General features: G+C 43.6%; 1 protein-coding gene across 1 annotated transcript in view; it reads left to right on the forward strand.

Annotated features, from left to right (window-relative positions):
* Nucleotides 1–19,986, forward strand: part of LOC137425150 (uncharacterized) — a 510,298-nt gene that overhangs the window by 338,621 nt on the left and 151,691 nt on the right. Inside the window, exons 70-74 of the mRNA XM_078776351.1 lie at nucleotides 5,947–5,991; nucleotides 17,607–17,678; nucleotides 17,893–17,937; nucleotides 18,787–18,822; nucleotides 18,976–19,011. Of these exons, the coding sequence (XP_078632477.1) occupies nucleotides 5,947–5,991; nucleotides 17,607–17,678; nucleotides 17,893–17,937; nucleotides 18,787–18,822; nucleotides 18,976–19,011 (234 nt within the window). The remainder of the gene's footprint in view (nucleotides 1–5,946; nucleotides 5,992–17,606; nucleotides 17,679–17,892; nucleotides 17,938–18,786; nucleotides 18,823–18,975; nucleotides 19,012–19,986) is intronic.

Raw genomic sequence — 19,986 nt, forward strand, 5'->3', positions numbered from 1 at the left:
TCGTCTTGGTTTTAGTCTTTGATTTTGCCTTGGGAGTCAGGAGGCATAAACTAACATGAAGACTAGAGCTGTCTATGAAAGAAAAGCAAGGAATTTGGAAGCTGACAGAACAGAATAATCCAATTAGAACCATAGCTCAAAAACTGGGCAAAGCAAATACAAAAATTTATAATATCTTGAAAAAGAAAGAAACCACGAGTGTACTTAGCAATAAACAACGGTCAAGTCGGCCAAGGAAAACAATTACAGTTGATGACAGAAAAATCATCAGAACTGTGAAGAAAAACCCCAAAACAACTGTCAGTGACATCAATGCCAAACTCCTGTGTGCAGGGGTGAAAGTATCACAGTCTACCATTCACAGAAACCTTCGACAACAGAATTACAAAGGCCACTGCAAGATGCAAACCTCTCTTCAGCACCAAAAATGGAAAGGTCAGATTAGAATTACAGAGGAAGTACAGAGGTGAGCCAGTCGAGTTCTGGAACAAAGTTTTATGGACAGATGAAACCAAGGTAAACCTTTATCGAAGCGATGGAAAGGTGAAAGTGTGGAAAAAGGAAGGAACTACATATGATCTAAAGCATGCTACCTCATCTGTGAAGCATGGTGCAGGTAGTGTCATGGCTTGGGCTTGCAGAGCGACCGCTGGAATGGACTCGCTCATCTTTAGTGATGATGTAACTAATGATGGCAGCAGCAGAATGAATTCGGAAGTGCACAGAAACATTTTTCTGCCTATGTACAAGAAAATGTCTCCAATCTCATTGGACGGTGTTTCACCATGCAGCAAGACAATTCGTCCAAAACACTGCCAATGCAACCAAGGCGTTCATCAGAGGAAAAAAGTGTAAGGTTTTAGACTGGCCAAGTCAATCTCCTGATTTAAATCCAATGGGGCATGCATTTCATTACCTGAAGAGGAGACTAAAGTTAGAAACCCCAAAATCAAACAACAACTGAAAATGGCTGCATTAAAGGTCTTGGCAAAGCATCTCAAAAGAAGATACCAAGAGTTTGGTTATGTCAATGGGTCACATGCTCGATGCAATATATATATACACATATGCTTTGAGTCTCGGAGATCAGCGGTTCAAATTCCGGCAGAGCCATACCAAAGACTTTAAATGTGCTGCTTCCTTGCATGATGTTCAGCATTTAAGATGTTAAGAGCACAGACAATCCCCTAAATGGGATCCATCGCAAGGAGAAAATTTCCCCTTAGGAAATGCCCCGCTAAGTATGGTGTGAAAAGTTCAGTGGCTGTGTTTGTCTCGTGTAACAGTCTTGTGTTGTGTCACAAATGTTTGTGTGTGTGTGTGTGTGTGTGTGTGTGTGTGTGTGTGTGTGTGTGTGTGTGCATGCATACATGCATGTGTGTGTGTGTGTGTGTGTGTGTGTGTGTGTGTGTGTGTGTGTGTGTGTGTGTGTGTGTGTGTGTGTGCATGCATACATGCATGCATGTGTGTGTGTGTCATAGCTTCACTATAAGCTTTAGATCCAAAAAAAAAAAAATACAGGGATAATGGTGGACAAGACACTATCAATAAAGCAGACAAACCAATAGTTGGGCAGATTTCAGGATAATTGTGCAAACTGTGGTAAAAGCATCAAACTTGGTACACATATAGTATTCCCCAAACTGATAATTTTCTGATTGGGAGCCACTACACCACCACCCCCTGGTGGCCAGCAGCAGCGGGCCAAGGTAAACTGATTCTCACATGATATTCTGAAAATGTTTGCAACTTCACAACTATGCACTATTTTGCCATTTGGATTTCACTGTTATGATGCTTAGACATCCCTTAATACAACTACATGACGATTACAGTGATTTAAATTCTGTCAAATATACGTGAAAATCACATTTTTTTGGTAAAATAAAAAAAATACCAACAAAATATTATAGCGGCCTCAAAAAGACATTTTTATATACATTATCATATATTTAATACATACCCTATCTATTGTTTTTTTAATACAAGCAGCTGTGACACAATGACAACATGACATGATGTGGCACAGTGAAATGTTTTAACATTGTACTCATGGAATGATTGAAAATTTAGACCCTTGCACATCCACCGCCAAATGCACAGAGATCGGTACATCTGAGTGCTGCCTTGACACATTTTTAGTTCTTTTAGGAACCTTTATTACATCCTCATTTCAGAAGTTCATGGCATGACCTTCCAGCCTGAAATAGGGTTGGCAACAAGAGTCTCCAGCTGTCCTGGGTCGAAAGCCAAACCCACTCACCGGGGCTTGAAGCGTCAGTGAAGGAACTAATGCCTGACCGCAACATTGTCTGGCTTGGTTGGCTGCCCTCTTTGTATGTTAAAGAAGGGCAGCCTGTGTGTGGGGTATGGTGTCAATTTGGCCTGTACTTTTTGGTGAACAGCTCCTTCCTTGTCGTGTTGACTTGTTCCTCTGCACTTGTACGATCATATGTGCACATGACATAGCGCTAAATTATGGCCATTATCTCATCATCAACAATGATGACAGGTAAAGAACATTTTGTTCAATATTTGACAGGTAAAGGAACGCTAAAGTGACTTCTTCGTATTTAGGCCATGTCTCCCAAGCAGGGTACTTTCCCTTGCTGTGAAATGCAGAGGTTGTGTCACATCCAGTGAAGCTATGAAACATGAGAAGGGCCCTGCTTCTTTCGTCACCCAGATGTAATGTAATGATGTGGGCTGGAATATACCAGAAGTTGTTTCCGATACCAAAGGCAACCCACAATTCTGTGGCGGTAAGTTCCGAGAAGAAGCTGACAGCAAGCACTTGTGCATCTGTGTCTACAGTGCACAGCATGATTTTGCCATGACCTTACCTAGCAGCATCTGCAGCATGAAATAAAAGGCACATTTCAGCTTCCTCATGGTTGCAGTGGGCAAGGGATGGTACATTTTCACGTGGTTGATTGCACAGCACACTGTCTTCAACTGTTTCCACAATCTCCTTTTCTTCTTCTTTTAAGGCCTCTACATATATCAAGAAAATTGAACAGTTCTGTCTTGTTTGGTTCTACACAACGAAATTGCTGTTAGTTAATTGGCAGAGCTCTTGTCGAACTGACAATCCTGATTGCTTTTCCTTATGTAGCTCTGGTTCTCTTCTTTAAACTTTTTCAAAATACAGGTCAATACTTGCAACATTCTGAAGTTGGCATGCAACAAATGGTTGCAATATAGTCACAGCATACTCTCCAAATGTTTTTGCATGCCTGTGGCTCAAAATATTCACTATGGCAGCACCAACAATGATGATGGCATTGGTATCTGGCATGTGTGGCATTGGTGCAACAAGGCCTTCTAAGCATGCTACAAGTTTAAATTTGGTTCCACTGTTCAGCTCAACCATGTGTGATAAAGAAGGTGGGGATGTTTGATTTTTATGGGTAAAGAAGTCATGTAGATTCCCATTTGTTGTTTGAGAGGCAACATATAGCTTAGAGAAGAGGGAACAGTCATCCTTGAGAAACATAACTTCGTTTTCATCTTTGGAGCCTCCTTAAGCAATGTGTGAGAACAGTGGCAACTTGTTTTTGCTTATTGTTGCCATCATTGATTTGGCTTTGTCAGTGAGCCATTTACACACAAATGTCACATACTTCTCTTTTCCAAGTCTTTCAACACTGTTCTTACCATTCCACGACTGGCAAATTGTTTGGTGTGAAGTACCACCATATTTGGTGTGAAACATTATTTTGCTCATGTAGCTGGTCAATAGCGAGAGCTGAAAATGGTCGCACCATCTTATGCACCACAAACTATCCTTTCAGGAATGCTTTTGCGATGAGAGAGTGTGTACGGGCTTTCGTGTACATGTTACACACGTATACAGGCAGCTGGCGTGCATAGTTTGTGTAGTTCAAGGCGAAGAACCAATGATTTATCTTTTCCAAACTTTCAACATAGAAGTGGAAGTTGCCCTCTCTGATTGACATTACAAAGGTGATGATTAGAAGCTCCAACTGCAGTACTTAATGTGAGGGATTTGGTTCACTGGATCAGTACACCAGTAATCAAATTGAAGGTCACTTCCTGGGTGTTCTTCTGTATGTGCCTTGTGGAGGAAGGTGTTTAGGGCATAGGCTGTCACTTGATGTGCTTGTCATTATCATAGGTGAGAGTCAGGTTGCTTGGCCCACTACCAATAAGTAAGTGGCCTTGCTGGCCATTATGGGGTGCTGGTGCAGTGGCTCTCTATCTCAAAATGATCAGTTTGGGGAGTACCTTATGTTTACCAAGTCTGATGCTTTCACCACAACTTGCACACTTCATGTAATGACTTTTTTAAAATCTGCCCCACTACAAGAAGTCGACAGACACAGCAAGGGATGAGGGACACGTCAAATTATGTTGAAAGGAGAGAAATAAATCAATCCTACCCACCTAATGGCACTGATTACCATATTTGCACAACAGAGGGGAACAGGTGAGGGCTTGAAGCAGGTACAAAGCTGGTGGCATGCAAGTCGCTGGTGTCGTACAGGTTGACGTGGCTGACGAAGTGCGGCTCATGGTGGAAGATGAGAGGATGAATGGTGATGAGAAGGCCAGGAGGTATTTGCAAAGAGGGGAGGGATGCTGCCTCTCGAAAGGTCTGGCTCCAACTCCCACACACAGTGCGGCTAGGGCCCTCAAAAACTTTGGGACTGCCCTTGTACACGGTGAGTCCCTCCCACTGTGGGGTGGACCCTAGAAAAAGTGTTCAACCTTCAGCCAGGGCTCTACAGCCGACCTCACCACCATAGTCAAACAGTCCGGAATGTTGCCTTTAAAAGTGCGTAGTGCGTAGTGCTTTCAGGTGCCTTCCTGCCCTGCCCTCACCCTGCCTCATTCCAAAACAGGAGGTTTTACACAACAAACATACTCTATACTGTCTTAAAGTTAACACTCTGCCTCCTCATTGCAAGGTTTACAATACAACTTACCTCTTTTGTGTTTCGACAGACACACCACAGACTGGCCATGAAACTTTTGTGTTTCCTCCTACTTGTACTGACAGCATACATTGTATGGCAGGGACTTGTAATGGTATGGACGATTTTGTAGAATGATATAAAATTCACCAGCCTGCAGGATATTTATACATTTTAATGGATGAGCAGTGTGGTTTCCAGTTGCATTGGTACCGAAAACTATTCTGGTTTTCAACATATCAGTACAGTAAACTTTAATTATTACAACAACCCTTTCTCAAGATATTAGTTTCATAGTCAATTGGTTATTTACAGCAAACTGCAGTTGTATTTGTAAAGAGCTGTCCATTGGCCCTTGACAACAAAGCCGTGTCGGCTGCTGTAAATATGGAGATTGCATATCTCTCTTTGGGACTGCCCTTGTCCCAAAGGGAGATAGGGAGATGGGACTACAACATGGGGAGGAAAACTAGCTTGTGGGGTATACTCGTGCGTGGGTTATATGTGCCTGAAAATTTCCTAGAGTACTTTTCCCCCATGCGTGGGGAGTATACCAGGGGGCGGGTTATTTGCGTGAGCATACAATATCCATCTTATATTATAGTCAGGTGTTTATAGGCTAACCCATTCTCAAAGGGATGGAAGGGCCTATTGTAATCTGTGTGTGTATGCGTCTGTGTGTGTGTGTGTGTGTGTGTGTGTGTGTGTGTGTGTGTGTGTGTGTGTGTGTGTGCGTGTGTGCTTGTATCTGTGTGTACATATGCAATTCAACTTTAATATAGTGCCCCCGGGCAGCCTACTTTAATATCGCACTCCAGTGTGTGAAATGCGTCACCAAGTGGAATACATCAGCAAATCTGTGCATGTTTAAACGCTCTGTTTTTATTCTTGATTTGTAATCATTTGATTAATTGCTTGAAAAGATCATTGATGATCGGAATATCATAATGGTCATAATCTTCAGAGCCTGACTATACTGTTAATTCACAGGGTATTGTTTGTGTTTCAGGGGGAGCCAGGAGAAATGGGGCACCAAGGTCATAAAGGGGAACAGGTGAGAAGAAACGTGCACGTAGATAATCATAACAATACTATTTTGTAAAGGATTAAGTTTACTAGTGGGTTCTACAATGTGCCAAATATACTTGCTTTTTGGGAGCATTGTCCCCATGACGTGGGGTGGGGTTATGTTAGGGATTCTTAGTTAGGGATTAATGGTAAATTCCCTGTATGTGAATCACCTCTGTACTTTTACCCTTGTTCCTTATGACACACACCACACCCGCCATGCACTCCACACCTAAAATAAACACCAAATAAAAGTAACCGCAACAGGACATTGTGCACCACCAATGATACCACCGTACACCATCACAAAGGCCAGCAAGTGGCCATGAGGCCACGCCCCGAAGAACGATTGGTTAGGGTGGTACCATGGAGTGATGAGATGGGACTCGCTGATAGAAGCATGGCGCGATGTCGTCGGATGACGTAAGAGCCCTGGGTATAAAAGACTTGGGTCCCAACATTTTCCCTCTCTCCGGGCTGGCCTCCATTACGAGCAGTTGTATATCCCTCTCGCTTCCTGGTGTTCGTAGAAGGCGGACGCAGTCGCACATTTTGTCTTCGTAGTCCCTGGCTTTCATCGGTTCGAGTGACCGCATTGTCCTTTCCTTGGCTCTTCGGTGCTGGCTGTGTGTCGTCTGGGTGTGCTGAGAGATGTCGGTGCTGTGAGAAGCGGACGACGAGGACGAGCGTGGCTGGAGTGAACGAACGGTGTGCTAAGGCCTGGTTCCTGCGCACGTACTGCATGCCAAGGCATGTTTTCCCACACAATGACGCGGGGGCTGTGACTATTCCCGACGGGGTTCATGAGCCCCTCAAAGCTGAGTACAAAAACAAACGCATTATTTTCCAGTTACTTTTCCCCTTGTGTTGTATACGAGTCCGTATGGAGGGTCCCTCGATTAGGAATTTTCGTTTACCGTGCATTTTTTTGTTACCGGCATTTCTTTCAATAAAGCCGGTATTTTTGCATTATAATTCCGTGTCGGTTTGAATTGATTACCAGGGTCGAGGACGTCCGGTGGGATCTGTACAGGTAAGAGCTTCGCCGCCCTCATCCCCGACGTGTATTCACACCACCATTGGATTGAACGCCTTGGAGTGTAAAGCTCGATCGGCTATCCGTCCCAGGGGTGTTCACCCCGGGAACGTGACAATACTTTCTGAAGGCACTGTATACGGCATTTTTGAATAACCAAACTTAGAAAAGGTATCCTGCGACTATAAATAATTTTGAAACCACATTAAAGGACTTCCTTGTTACCCATAAAAGCCATTAAAATATCACAAGTATTTTTGGAAGAGTAATTACTTTTATGATAATAAGGGTTGCCCTTTGAGTCAAAGACAAGATTTGAAAACATAAACTTACAAATTCACAAGCAGAGATTAATTTTCCATTTGGTTTCATATACGGTAACTGAATCGTTTCAGCCAAACGTTTGATTTGAGTAAAAAGCAAAGATGTTGTCCATGTGTTCAATTTTCTGCTCTGCCAGAGACCTGACATGAAAGAGATTACTCAATCATCATTGCCCTTCGTAGTTGAAGATGGCCGTTCACATGTGCCATGCGAATGACCTGACTACTTGAATTTAATAGTGTCGGAGCTGCTGCCCAGACAACAGTCACACCCCGACATATCAAGCAGTGCAACTTGGTTTCAGGGATTTTCTTCTTCCTCCTCTTCCTCTACCTCTTCCTCTTCTTCTTCTTCTTATATATGCAGCACCTGGGTGTGAGTTTACATCAATTTTTTTTGCAGATGGCGTTGTTGTACCACTGATGTAATCACCTATAGGTTAGAGCTTCAACTTGGAATTTGTTCAGGGTGCCAGCGATAGCTTGCCTCTATATTCTTCTCAAAGGACACTGTGGCATCGTTAACCTCTACCAACGAATACCAGCAGATGGGACACCCAGTTTAATGTCTTTCCCAGGGACAGTATGCACATTGATGAATCGCCCTGCATTTGAAACGCCATGATGATAGTTTATAGCTGGGCCATGATTCAAACCTAGGCTATACAGTTCAGAGACGAGTGTGCATACCTATAGGCTATCCTGCCAGCTTTAACGGATACCTAAGAAAAGCAGTGACTTTCCACCAGAGGTTTAGGCAAGAATTTGAATTTTAAACGGGAGTGACAGCAATAACTCATCTATTCCTTGAAAAAGACCTTGTAGGATCTTTAATGGCCACCAATAACCAGTGCTGGCAGACAATCCTACTCCTTAATGTCCTTCCACTGGACAGCATACATATTGATGTTTATATATATATATATATATATATATATATATATATATACACACACACACACACACACACACACACACACACACAGTCGTGGCCAAAAATATTGGCACCCTTGCACTTTTTTTCAAATAACTCACAATTTTGTCTCAAATAATGTCGCGCGAACCCTTCCGGTTAATACCAGGGTTCGCGAATGACCAGAACGGCTTTAATGAGGCGACGACTAAATACGGATTTTGCTATCAACCGCGGGAGGAAGAAATGAAGAGGAAGAGGCGGAAGCACTTACCGATAGCGATCCAACCGCAGCTCCAATCCTGCAGGGGAATGAACTCAAAACGGACACAAGATTTTGAATGGAAAGGGAAAATAATGCAAGGGTTTATTTACAAGGAATCGCAGGACAGGGAAATACGCGCCGGTAATAAAATGTCCTAAATCGGGATCCCGCACACCGACTTCCAAATACAAGACAGGGGAATGAATTGCAAAAATAACTGTCCGTCGTGTACGTGTGAAATGTGGTGCGTCTTAACTGTCTGCAGTCTTGTCCACCGTCCACCGCGGCTCCAAGCTCCGGCACGAGGAAACCCTCCGTTCGCTTTGCCCACGCGCTCCGCCAGGCCCGAGCCAATGCCCCACTCCAGGCTCCTCATCGACTGCCCACGAGGTCCGTTCGCTCACAGCACCAAAAGCACCGAGCACCGCTCCAAGCACCACGAAGATGGCGAACCCACGACCACCAGGACCTCTCAAGACGAAGAGCCAAGGACGAATAACGACAAGCGAAGGGCCAGCACAACTCAATACCAAGAGCGAAGTCTCAGCACGACGCAATCCAAGCGCGAACCGTCAGCACGACTCAATCCCCCAGAGCGAAGCTTCCAGAATCCCGCCAGCGAGTCCTTTTGAAACCTGGCATGTGACGTCGGTTCTGGCGCGTTACCAACCAGAGCCTCATAGCTTCCCGCCGTTTGCTGAACCTCCTCGCGCCTTCCGCGCTGATTCGCTCCAGGTTTGCGCCTTCCGCGCCAACCAATCACAGTCCTCCTGAGCGTGGTTACAGCTCGTCTCACGCGATGTTGCTAGGCCAGCTGGTGGTGCGGCTGGCGGCGGCCATCCGGCGGTGCCCCGATCTGGCTGCCTGCCGGTCTTCTTCCAAGGTCATTGTAAGGGAAGGGGAATTATTTAATGTTGCACGAAGGGGCCTATCTAAGTGTTTATATGAGTATGCATTGCCATAAGGGACAAAGTTTTGACGACAGAGGGTACGACGAACAAAGGAATCTTATCCATAATCCCTGCACTATTTAGCACGCCCTGCTCCCTCGTAGCGGGGACATCAATACAGCTTATCCCGACAAACTGGTTCACGCAAAGAACTTATTACAGGGTAGATTCCCTATCGCGACAGTCGAACCATGTTACCTATACAGATCTCCTTTCCCTACATATTCCTTCCCCCCCCCCCCCCCCCTAGCCCTCGACATAACAATAAGTTGAAATTGACAAAAGTATTTGGTCTCCACAATTCTTTATTTCGCTGTTAACATTACAGAACCTTTGTCTTTTATTCAGAACTTAATATATCCTTTTACATCAGAAATAAAAAGAAATGGCATTGACAAAATTATTGACACACTAGACTTAATATTTGGTAGCACAGCCTATAGACAAAATAACTTTAGTGAAGCGCTTCCTATAGCCATGAATGAGCTTCCTACACCTCTCTACTGGCAGTTTGGTCCACTCTTCTTGTGCAAACTGCTGCAGTACTCCCAGATTTGAAGGGTGCCTTCTCCCAACTCCTGTTTTCAGATATCCCCACAGGTGTTCAATGCGATTTACATCTGGACTCATTGCTGGCCACTTCAGAACAGTCCAGCGTTTTGTCTTGGACCATTCCTGGGTGCTTTTTGAAGTGTGTTTGGGGTCATTGTCCTGCTGCAAGACCCATGACCTTCGACGGAGATCCAGCTTTCTGACCCTGGGTTGAACATTGCGCTCCCAAAATGTCTTGGTAATCTCCTGATTTCATGATGCCTTGCACACATTCAAGGCAACCAGTGCCAGAGGTAGCGCAGCACCCCCAAAATATCACTGAACCTCCTCCATGTTTGACTGTAGGGAAGGTATTCTTTTCTTTGAAGGCTTCATTTTGTTTTCTGTAAATATAGAGATGATGTGCTTTACCAAAAAGCTCTAATTTGGTCTCATCTATCCACAGGACATTCTCCCAGAAGGATTGGCTTGTTCAGGTGTGTTTTGGCAAACTCCAGTCGGGCTTTCTTATGTCTCACTCTCAGCAGTGGGGTCCTCCTGGTTCTCCTACCATATAAACCCCTTTCATTGAGTTGGCAACAGATGGTGTGAGTTGAAACTGTGTCGTACCTTGTGTCTGAAGGTCAGCTTGAATCTGTTTGTCAGATTGACATCAGTTGATCGAGTCAGTCAGATCGAGTCATCAATAAGTCAGTTGATCGAGGTGATTTCTCCACCATTCGAACAATCCTTTGCTGCAATCTTTGATCAAGTTTTATCTTGTGGCCACGTCCAGGGAGGTTGGCTACAGTGCCATGGGCCTTAAACGTCCTGATAACATTGCGTAGGGTAGACATAGGAACATGAAGGTATCTGGAGATGGACTTGTGGCCTTGAGATTGTCCATGTTTGGCTACAATCTTGTGTCTGACCTTCTCAGACAATTCTCCGGTTTTCTTTCTTTTCTCCATGCTCATTGCGGTACTCACAGTGACACAAAACAGCAGATGTATGTATGTTTGTATGTATATGGCCTTGCATGTGAAATGCCAGGGTGACAGTTTGTAGCTGGGTCAAAATTTTAACCCAGCTTAGACAGCTCAGAGGTAAATGTACGTAACTCTAAACTATCCTGCCAACCCAAAAAAGCATTACTAGTCCCCAGTTTAACAGTTAAAATTAAAGGCAAAGTGGTAAATCTTTTTCGGCCAAAATCCTAAGCTGAAGCAATCCATCTTCAGATTGTTCACAAAACAAAGGCTAAAATTAACTATAATGTGTTGATGCAACAACAACCATCAATACACAACAGATAAACATCTGCAAAACTGATTAGGCCCAAACAGCTCGGGATTTGTAAAGGAACATTATGCCTAGATTAAATATGCATTGCCCTTTGGTGAAAACGACTGAGGGATCTTGGTTATATCCTCATCTGTCTATTTCACTGGAACGTGGCCAATGTAACACAAAATATAACACAGATACACAAATTTGCTTCATTTCCTTTCTTGTACCATTTAATGAACAACAATGTCGTGCATGCATACACACGTGCTACAGATAGGCTCTCATTTGCACTTTACTTTTCATAGCCTTATTCCATTGTCTGTTTGCATACCAAGAAAATGCTGTGGCATTTGTATTGTATGTGAAAAGTGATCAGATGTTAGTGTCATCATGTCTTGAGTTCCCACCAGCATCAATTGACATTATATTTCACCAATAATACTGCCTTCATTGGCTCCTTACTGCAAAAGTAGATCCAAGTGATGAGTTTTTTTTTCTAACAGTGTGTGTGTGTGTGTGTGTGTGTGTGTGTGTGTGTGTGTGTGTGTGTGTGTGTGTGTGTGTGTGTGTGTGTGTGTGTGTGTGTGTGTGTGTGTGTGTGTGTGTGTGTGTGTGTGTGTGTGTGTGTGTGTGTGTGTGTGTGTGTGTACATATATAATTATATGTACACACACAATATATAATTAATATTCACGTAGTCATGGTGGAACCCAATTTCAATATGTTTCTTATTAGTATGGCATACACCAAATAGTTTAACATTCAGACAACATTAACAGATGGCATTAGTCACAAAGACAAAAGCCAAACGCAACCCAAGATGCAAAGCGTAAACAACATGGCAGAGGGTCACGACGTTTGAGCAATGCAAAGTAATTTTGATGCGGTATTGGAGATTTGAAAATGCGTGTGAAGTGCAGAGACAGTGGAGACATGAATTTGCAATGGAACCTCGATCACGAATACCAATTACAAGAATTCATGATAAATTTGAGATGTACAGTACTGTGCAAGCCATGTGCATGCAACAATCTGGGCGACCCCACTCATCAACAGGTGTGGAAAATTCTGCTATCGTGTTGCAGCAATTCACACGATCACCACCAAAAAAATTTGCAAAGCGATGTGCTCATGAGACTGGAATCAACAGGACAATTGTAGAGTCTACTTATTGCCAGACTTGCTAGTATGTATACAGTGCCTTCAGAAAGTATTCACACCCCTTGACTTTTTTCACATTTTGTTGTGTTACAGCCTGAATTTAAAATGGATTAAATTGAGATTTTTTTGTCAAATTGGCATCATCTACATATAATACCCCATAAATTCAAAGTGGAATTTTTTTTTTTAGAACATTATTAGACAAAATAATAAAAATTAAAAAGCCGAAATGTCTTGAGTCAAGAAGTATTCAACCTCTTTGTTATGAAACTCCAAATTGAGCTCAGGTGCATCCAATTTCCTTGGATCATCCTTGAGATGTCTTCACAACTTGATTGGAGTCCATCTGTGGCTAATTAAATTGATTGGTCATGATTGAACATTCATGAAACACATCTTTCTACAGTATATATTGTCCCACAATTGACAGTGCATGTCAGAGCAGAAACTCCACAATGAAGTCCAAGGAACTGTCCGTAGAACTCCAAGATAGGACTGTAAGGAGGCATATATCTGCGGAATGGTATAAAACAATTTCTATATGCTGTATGCTTGGGGTCATTGTCCTGTTGAAACATAATTCTTCACCGCACTCTAAGGTCTTTTGCACTCTGAAGCAGGTACTTCTCAATGATTTGCCTGTATTTAGCTCAATTCATTGTTCTCTCTATCCATACAAATCTCACAGTCCCAGCCACTGAAGAGCATCCCCATAGCATGATGCTGCCACCACCATGCTTCACGGTATGGATGGTGTTAGATGGGTGATGAGCTGTCCTTGGTTTCCACCAGACGTACTGTAGCACTTTGCATTCAGGCTAAAGCGTTCGATTTTCGTCTCATCAGCCCACAGAATCTGTTGCCTCATGCTCTTAGACCTTAGTCTTTTAGGTGCCTTTTTGCAAACTCCAGGTGTGCTGTCATGTGCTTTTTCTCAGGAGTGGCCTCCGTCTAGCCACTCTCCCATGAAGCATACATTTGTGAAGTGCTACAGGGACTGTTGTCCTTCTGGCAGGTTCTCCCATCTCAGCCAAGGAACTATTTAGTTTTGTCAGAGTGGTCATTTGGTTCTTATTCACCTCCCTGACCAAGGTCCTTCTTGCTTGGTTGTTCAGTTTGGTCGGACGGCCAGCCCCGGAAGAGTCTGCGTCGTTCCATATTCTTTCCGTTTCCCAACGATGGAGCTCACTCACTATGATCTTGGGAACATTCAATACTCCAACAAAAATCTCTCTCTCTCTCTCTCTCTCTCTCTCTCTCTCTCTCTCTCTGTCTCTCTGTCTCTCTGTCTCTCTGTCTCTCTCTCTCTCTGTCTCTCTCTCTGTCTCTCTCTCTCTCTGTCTCTCTCTCTGTCTCTCTCTCTCTGTCTCTCTCTCTCTGTCTCTCTCTCTCTCTCTGTCTCTCTCTCTCTGTCTCTCTCTCTCTCTGTCTCTCTCTCTCTCTCTCTCTGTCTCTCTCTCTCTGTCTCTCTCTCTCTGTCTCTCTCTCTCTCTGTCTCTCTCTCTCTGTCTCTCTCTCTGTCTCTCTCTTTGTCTCTCTCTCTCTCTCTCTCTCTCTCTCTCTCTCTCTCTCTCTCTCTCTCTCTCTCTCTCTCTCTCTCCACAAATGACTCCAGACTTTACTTTAGACAAACACAGTTTCTGAGCCTTGGGGGAAGTGATGTAACATCCTAGGGTGCTCTGGATACCAGCAATGCCATCTTCAAGGCATCACCTTTCTTCTTTCACTCAGCGGTGGTAATTAAGGAGACATTTCCTCCATCCTATGAGGTTTATCTTTGCTCCATCCTTTCATTTGAATGCTAATCTTAAAGCAAGCACAAATAATTTTGAAGTCTTTGTTATGATTCTGCCAGGGTTAGAATCAAATGTCAGCCTCCAACACTCATAGTTGATGATCTAACTATTTGACCAGCCTCAGTGGTGTAATGGTTAGAGCATCCCCTCTGAGTCAGGGAGGTCAATGGCTCGAATCCCTGCCGAGTCATACCAAAGACTTTAGAAATGGTACGTGCTGCTTCCTTGTTTGATGCTCACCATTTAAAACAATAGAGTACGGAAAGACAACCATAAGTTGGTAATAATAGCGCAGGCTTTGATTTTTAAGCGGTGAATCTGCTTCAATATTTGGTGATGTCCTTCCTTCCATCTGTCCACCCGTCCATAAAAATGAAGAAGAAGAACCTTTCTAACCCACCGTGTTTAATTCCAAAGTGTTTTGAAGTGTAATTCTAGAGAGTTCTAAATGGTAATTATAAAGGGCTCCGAAGGTTAATTCTAAAGGGTAATTCTAATTGGTTCTAAAGGTTAATTCTAATGCGTAATTCTAATGGGTTTCTAAAAGGTAAATGCCAAACTGAACCGCTTCCTTCGGACACAGGTGCAATTTTTAAAATTGATGTTCCCCAGGCTTCTTCTAGTCTTGGGGGATTTCAATACATTGACTGGCACTGATATGAATGGTTGGTTATAAGACAAATGTTGGTCTCCATGGTCTGGAACTGTGCAAGATGTCGTGGACTTAGGGTGGCTGGTTCATGATTTCAGTGCCCAAAGCCACATCACTGGAATTTGTATTCCAATGCTGGTGGTGTGGCAAAGGAGATCGACCATGTGCTTGTTGATGGTTGCTGGAGGATGCTCCAGACTGCAGGGTTTACCGGAGTGCTCAGTTCCTCAATCCCGACCACAGGCTTTTTGTAGCAACTCTGAAGTTGCAGCTCAAACCAAGGGATTGGTACGTTCCCAGCCTTGGCTGGATGTTGGAAAGCTCAAGGATGAGCGGGTAGCTGAGGAGTTTGCGAATGGGTCCATGGGCATCTGGGTGGTCTGGGTGTTTCAGAGGATCCTGAAGAGTTGTGGAGTTCTTTCAACACTACCATCATTGATGTTGCTGGTGGTTGTCATGGAACCCACTGTCAGGCGAAGAGGAACTTTGTCTCCCAAGGGACAGGGGCAGTGGATACCATTGACCAGAGTTGCTGGACGAGGCTTTTTGGCATAACTGAACTGTTCAGGGAGGTGAGGTGTAAAACTGTATGTTCGCTGAGGGTGGACAACGAGGCCTATGTGCAAGGAATCTGTGAAAGGGTAGAGCATCACCTGTGGTCAAGTGATTTTCGTCTTGCTTACAGAAGAATCCATGCATTGGGTTCCTCCAAGTCTGTCCATCGGTGTGCTGTATTTAGAGTGGAGGGGGTTGAGCAAGAGTCTGAAGTGAAGGCCCGCTGGGCCAGTTACTTTGGGCACCTACACCAGGCCGACCCACCAGCTGTTGAGATGGATGTCAGGGGTGTTGCTATCCCAATTGCTGACTCTTCAATTATCTGTGAACCAACTTCATTTGTGGAAACACAGGCAGTAATGAACTAATTGAAAGGAGCAAAGCTCCTGGGATTTGTGGCATCCATGCTGAGCTTCTCAAGGCTGATGGAAATGCTGTACTCATGTTGTTGCATGCAATTCTGTGCTCTGTTTGGAGCAAATGCATCATCCCAACTGACTGGAAGAGGGGCCTTGTTGTCCCTCTCTTGAAAGGGAAGGGTGATCACCAGGACTGCAACAACTACTAACTATCGATGGGGGACACTGCTCTCAGTGCCAGGCAAGGTCTTTGCTCGGATAATTATTGACAGGGTCACCACCATCTGCTTGAGCACCAGCATACAGAGCAGCTGGGCTTTACACCAAAGAGGTCAACGATTGACTGTATCTTTGCTTTTCTGGTCCTCACTGAACGCAGACAAGAGTTTCAGCAGAGGCTGCTTGCAGCCTATGCAGATCTCCACAAAGTGTTTGACTCAGTGAATTGGGATGCCCTCTGGAGTATTCTTTGTCTTCATGAGGTGCTACCAAAACTGATCAATCCGATTTCTGAACTATATTCTGGTACTGATAGTGCTGTGAGGTGTGGTGGTTCCATCTCTGACTTATTTCTAGTTATTACTGGAGTTTGGCAGGGGTGTGTACTGACCCCCACACTTTTCAGTGCTTGTATGGACTGGATTTTGGGGAGGATCTCGGAGAGATCAAGCTACGGTGCATCGTTTGGGAATGTCAAGATAACTGACCTTTATTTTGCAAATGATGCAGTCATCTTTGCGGAGGCTCTGGTTATCCTTGTGGGGGTCCTCCAGGTGCTGAATGAGGAGTCGGTGCCATTGGGATTATGGGTCCCCTGGGTCAAAACTAAGATCCAGGTTTTCAGTGACATCTTGCATGCTGCTGTCTTGTCTGTATCTGTCTGTGGCGAGGATGTTGAGGTCACAGAGAGATTCATTTACCATGGCAATGTCTCTGCTTGGTATTAGCCAGAGGTTGAAAGATGTCTGGGTCATGCCTGGTGAGTCATGGAGTCACTGGATCATGGGGTGCGGTACTGTCGGTACCTATGCAGGAGGACACAAGTCTGAGTCTTTAATTCCTTTGTGCTTCCAGTCTTGCTCTACAGATGTGACACTTGGACTCTGACCAAGGATCTGAGACAAAGACTTAACTATTTTGGTACCAGGTCTCTTCGGAGAATCCTTGGCTATCGCTGGTCAGACTTTGCATCCAACGAACGTTTGCTGAGAGAGAGTCGGATGAGATTTGTTACCTGGTTAGTCCATGAACGTCAGCTGTGGATATGTGGCTCCTTTTCCTGACGCTGATCCTACTCAGCAGCTTCTCTCAGCAAGGGAGCTTTGTGTGAAGGAGGCCAACGGGCTGACCACGTGTCTTGTTGTTGCAGCAGGTTTATCGGCATCAAGCAGATGGGGATGGGCCAGACATCTGCTTGGGGGTTGGCCATATGGAGGCTCCTAGAGTACCGGCAGAAAGTGGACGCGGCAATGCACTGCTCCAGCGCATGCTCCCATACATGACCTGACCTGATCTTTGATTGGCGTAATGGCCTCCTCCTGCACCAAAGTTCCTTGTAAGGGAACTCATATTATTATGCCACAGGCTTTGGTTAATTTTTTTAACAGGTTTTACTTTAGTGTTGATGGTTTCAGTGCATAAACCATTTTGTTTTTTCTGATGAGGGCTTATTTTATTGATGAGAGCTTTTAATTTTTTTCCTGATGATTGCTTAAGGCCAACACAGCTATCCATGGCAGGGGATTGATTTAAGCTTGTGCAAACTCACAGGGAAACGCTGGCCCGAGAGGTAATCTTGGAGAGAATGGAGAAGGAGGACTGAAAGGATGGCGTGGTCACCGGGTGAGTAAGATCTTGCATATCAAAATATCTCACCATGATTGTGGTCAGGAGTATTTGGCATGCATATGACATCACTTTGCTCTCTGAAATACCTTCACACGCAATAGGAATATTTTTAGACAGTACATGAATTATCTGACTCGTGAAAAATGTGATTGGAAAATAATGTTATGCCATACTTAATTATACTGCTCTTTAATTTACGCAAGTGCAGGGTATTCCTGGACAGCATGGAGTGCCAGCGATCGATGGAGACCCAGTAAGAATTAAACTCTGATTTGTTTCTCTTATACTGTCTGGGTGGGGTGTTGGGATGTCAGAGATGAAAACTATATTAACTGATGATTAAAAATCGAAAAAATGCCTCATTACATTTTAGGCCATCTACACATTACATATACAATAATGGCAACATATTTGACCCATCCCGGACATTTTACAATACTTCCCCCTTTCTTCCTTTGCTCACCTCCTGGTGGCCTTTCTCTTTTTCCTCTCCTTTCCAACTTTTCTATATACGTGCCCATTCCTTCCTCAGCTTGTCTTATTCTCCTTTCCGTCTGCCAAATTTGTCAACATTATTTTTTGTCAACTTACCTTTCCCCTTCCCCTTCCCCTTCCCCTTCAAACAAGTACTGGTAGCTTGTAAATGTTGATTGCAGACACTTAATTTTTAGAATTAGCAACACTATGACAAATGAGAAGTTATTTTTAAGACAAACAAGCCACAGCAGTCCGATTTTTGAAAAACACCATAGAATTGTCTTTCTTTCCAGATAATTTCATTCATTATACCACTTTCCAAAGATAACCTTTGGGCAGATACAAGGACACAGACTTAATATTCCTATTAGCATTGACAGGAAGAGGCAGATGTGTCATTTATAAAAGGTCTGTGCAGCTTAGAAGGAGAACTTTTAGGCAAACTTTTGCCCCGTGCACGTAGGTGTGTTAAGTTGGACCTAGTTCTTGCTTGATCTGATGGTAAAATTAATTGGTGCAGTATTCTCACTTGTCTGATCCCATGGCCCAGCTATCAGTAGCTGTGTAACGCTCATTTTTCATAGTCAGTTCACCCTAACTCTGTGTCCAACTCATTTCCTTACAGGGCACACAAGGTCCACGGGGAATGACTGGCAAGGCAGTGAGTGTCTTCCCGAAATAAAACTTTTTTCTCATTATTAATCTCACAATGCAATCTTGGTTAGATGCCACTGCAACATCAAATTATTACATTTTATTATTGTGTGTTTTTGTATATTTTCCAAACTAAGACTTTTCACCTTTAACTCTATAGGGCATCAGAGGTGATCCTGGTCGCCGTGGTCCACCGGTATGTTGGCTTACTTTCACACAGTTTTAGGGTTAAAGTGCCTATTAATTATCACAATGGTAATATTAAGATAAACTAGAATGGCACTCGGCAGAGCGCATACCTCCACCAGGCTGAACAGTTTAGGTTTTGTATCCCATTGATAGACCGGATCTGCATTTGAACCTTACCAAAAATCGAATCAGCTTGTTCTTGTCACCTACAAAACTCATCGAGCTAGTTTTCTCATGATCCATCCACAACCTTTGGATTTCGTGCCATATATCATTATTGGCCATATCTCTAAATGCTAAAGAATCATTTTTTTGAATTCCAGTATCCGGATCCTGTTCTGGATCTTCAACAAAATCGAAGCAATTCGTCCTTTTCACATACCCAACCTGTCCACCAAGTTTCGTCCGAATCTGTCCATAACTTTTTGAGATATATCTTCTTCACAGACAAGCAAGCAAACAGACAGCCAGACAAACAGGAGTGAACAATAACCTCCGTCCGCCCTCGGTGGCAGAGGTAAATCGATAAATTGAGATAGACTGTTGTCAGGTTGTACCATGACAATAGTTCCATTTGACACATTATGGCTGTTATTTTCTTTTTAATGCTAAAAATGTTTTTTGTATAAAATGTGGTGTATTTGTTATTTCTTAAGATTACAATTGCGTTAGTAGCAAATTTGTGGGCAATTGTATTGCTTTTACTTCGAAGCTCATGTTCTCATGCCTGGTCAATGGTCATATTAGTGGTTAGTCAAGAGGTATTGTTAGGTATGTTTGTTTATCCTGTGATTGAATTAATCAATGGGAAGTGCAAGGAAAGAAAGGTATTGAAAAGATGGTTGAGAAATGACTCAATATCTAGAGTAGAGAACGAGTCATTCAGGGAACAAAGGGAGGTTGAAGGAATGGATAGTGACTTTGCAGGAGGTAATGAAGTCTGAACAATTTGTACATAGTGGTATAGTGGTAATGATGAAGT

This window comes from Myxine glutinosa, chromosome 4 (assembly GCF_964187855.1).
Source record: "Myxine glutinosa chromosome 4, kmMyxGlut1.1, whole genome shotgun sequence".
NCBI classification, from domain to species: Eukaryota; Metazoa; Chordata; class Myxini; order Myxiniformes; family Myxinidae; genus Myxine; species Myxine glutinosa.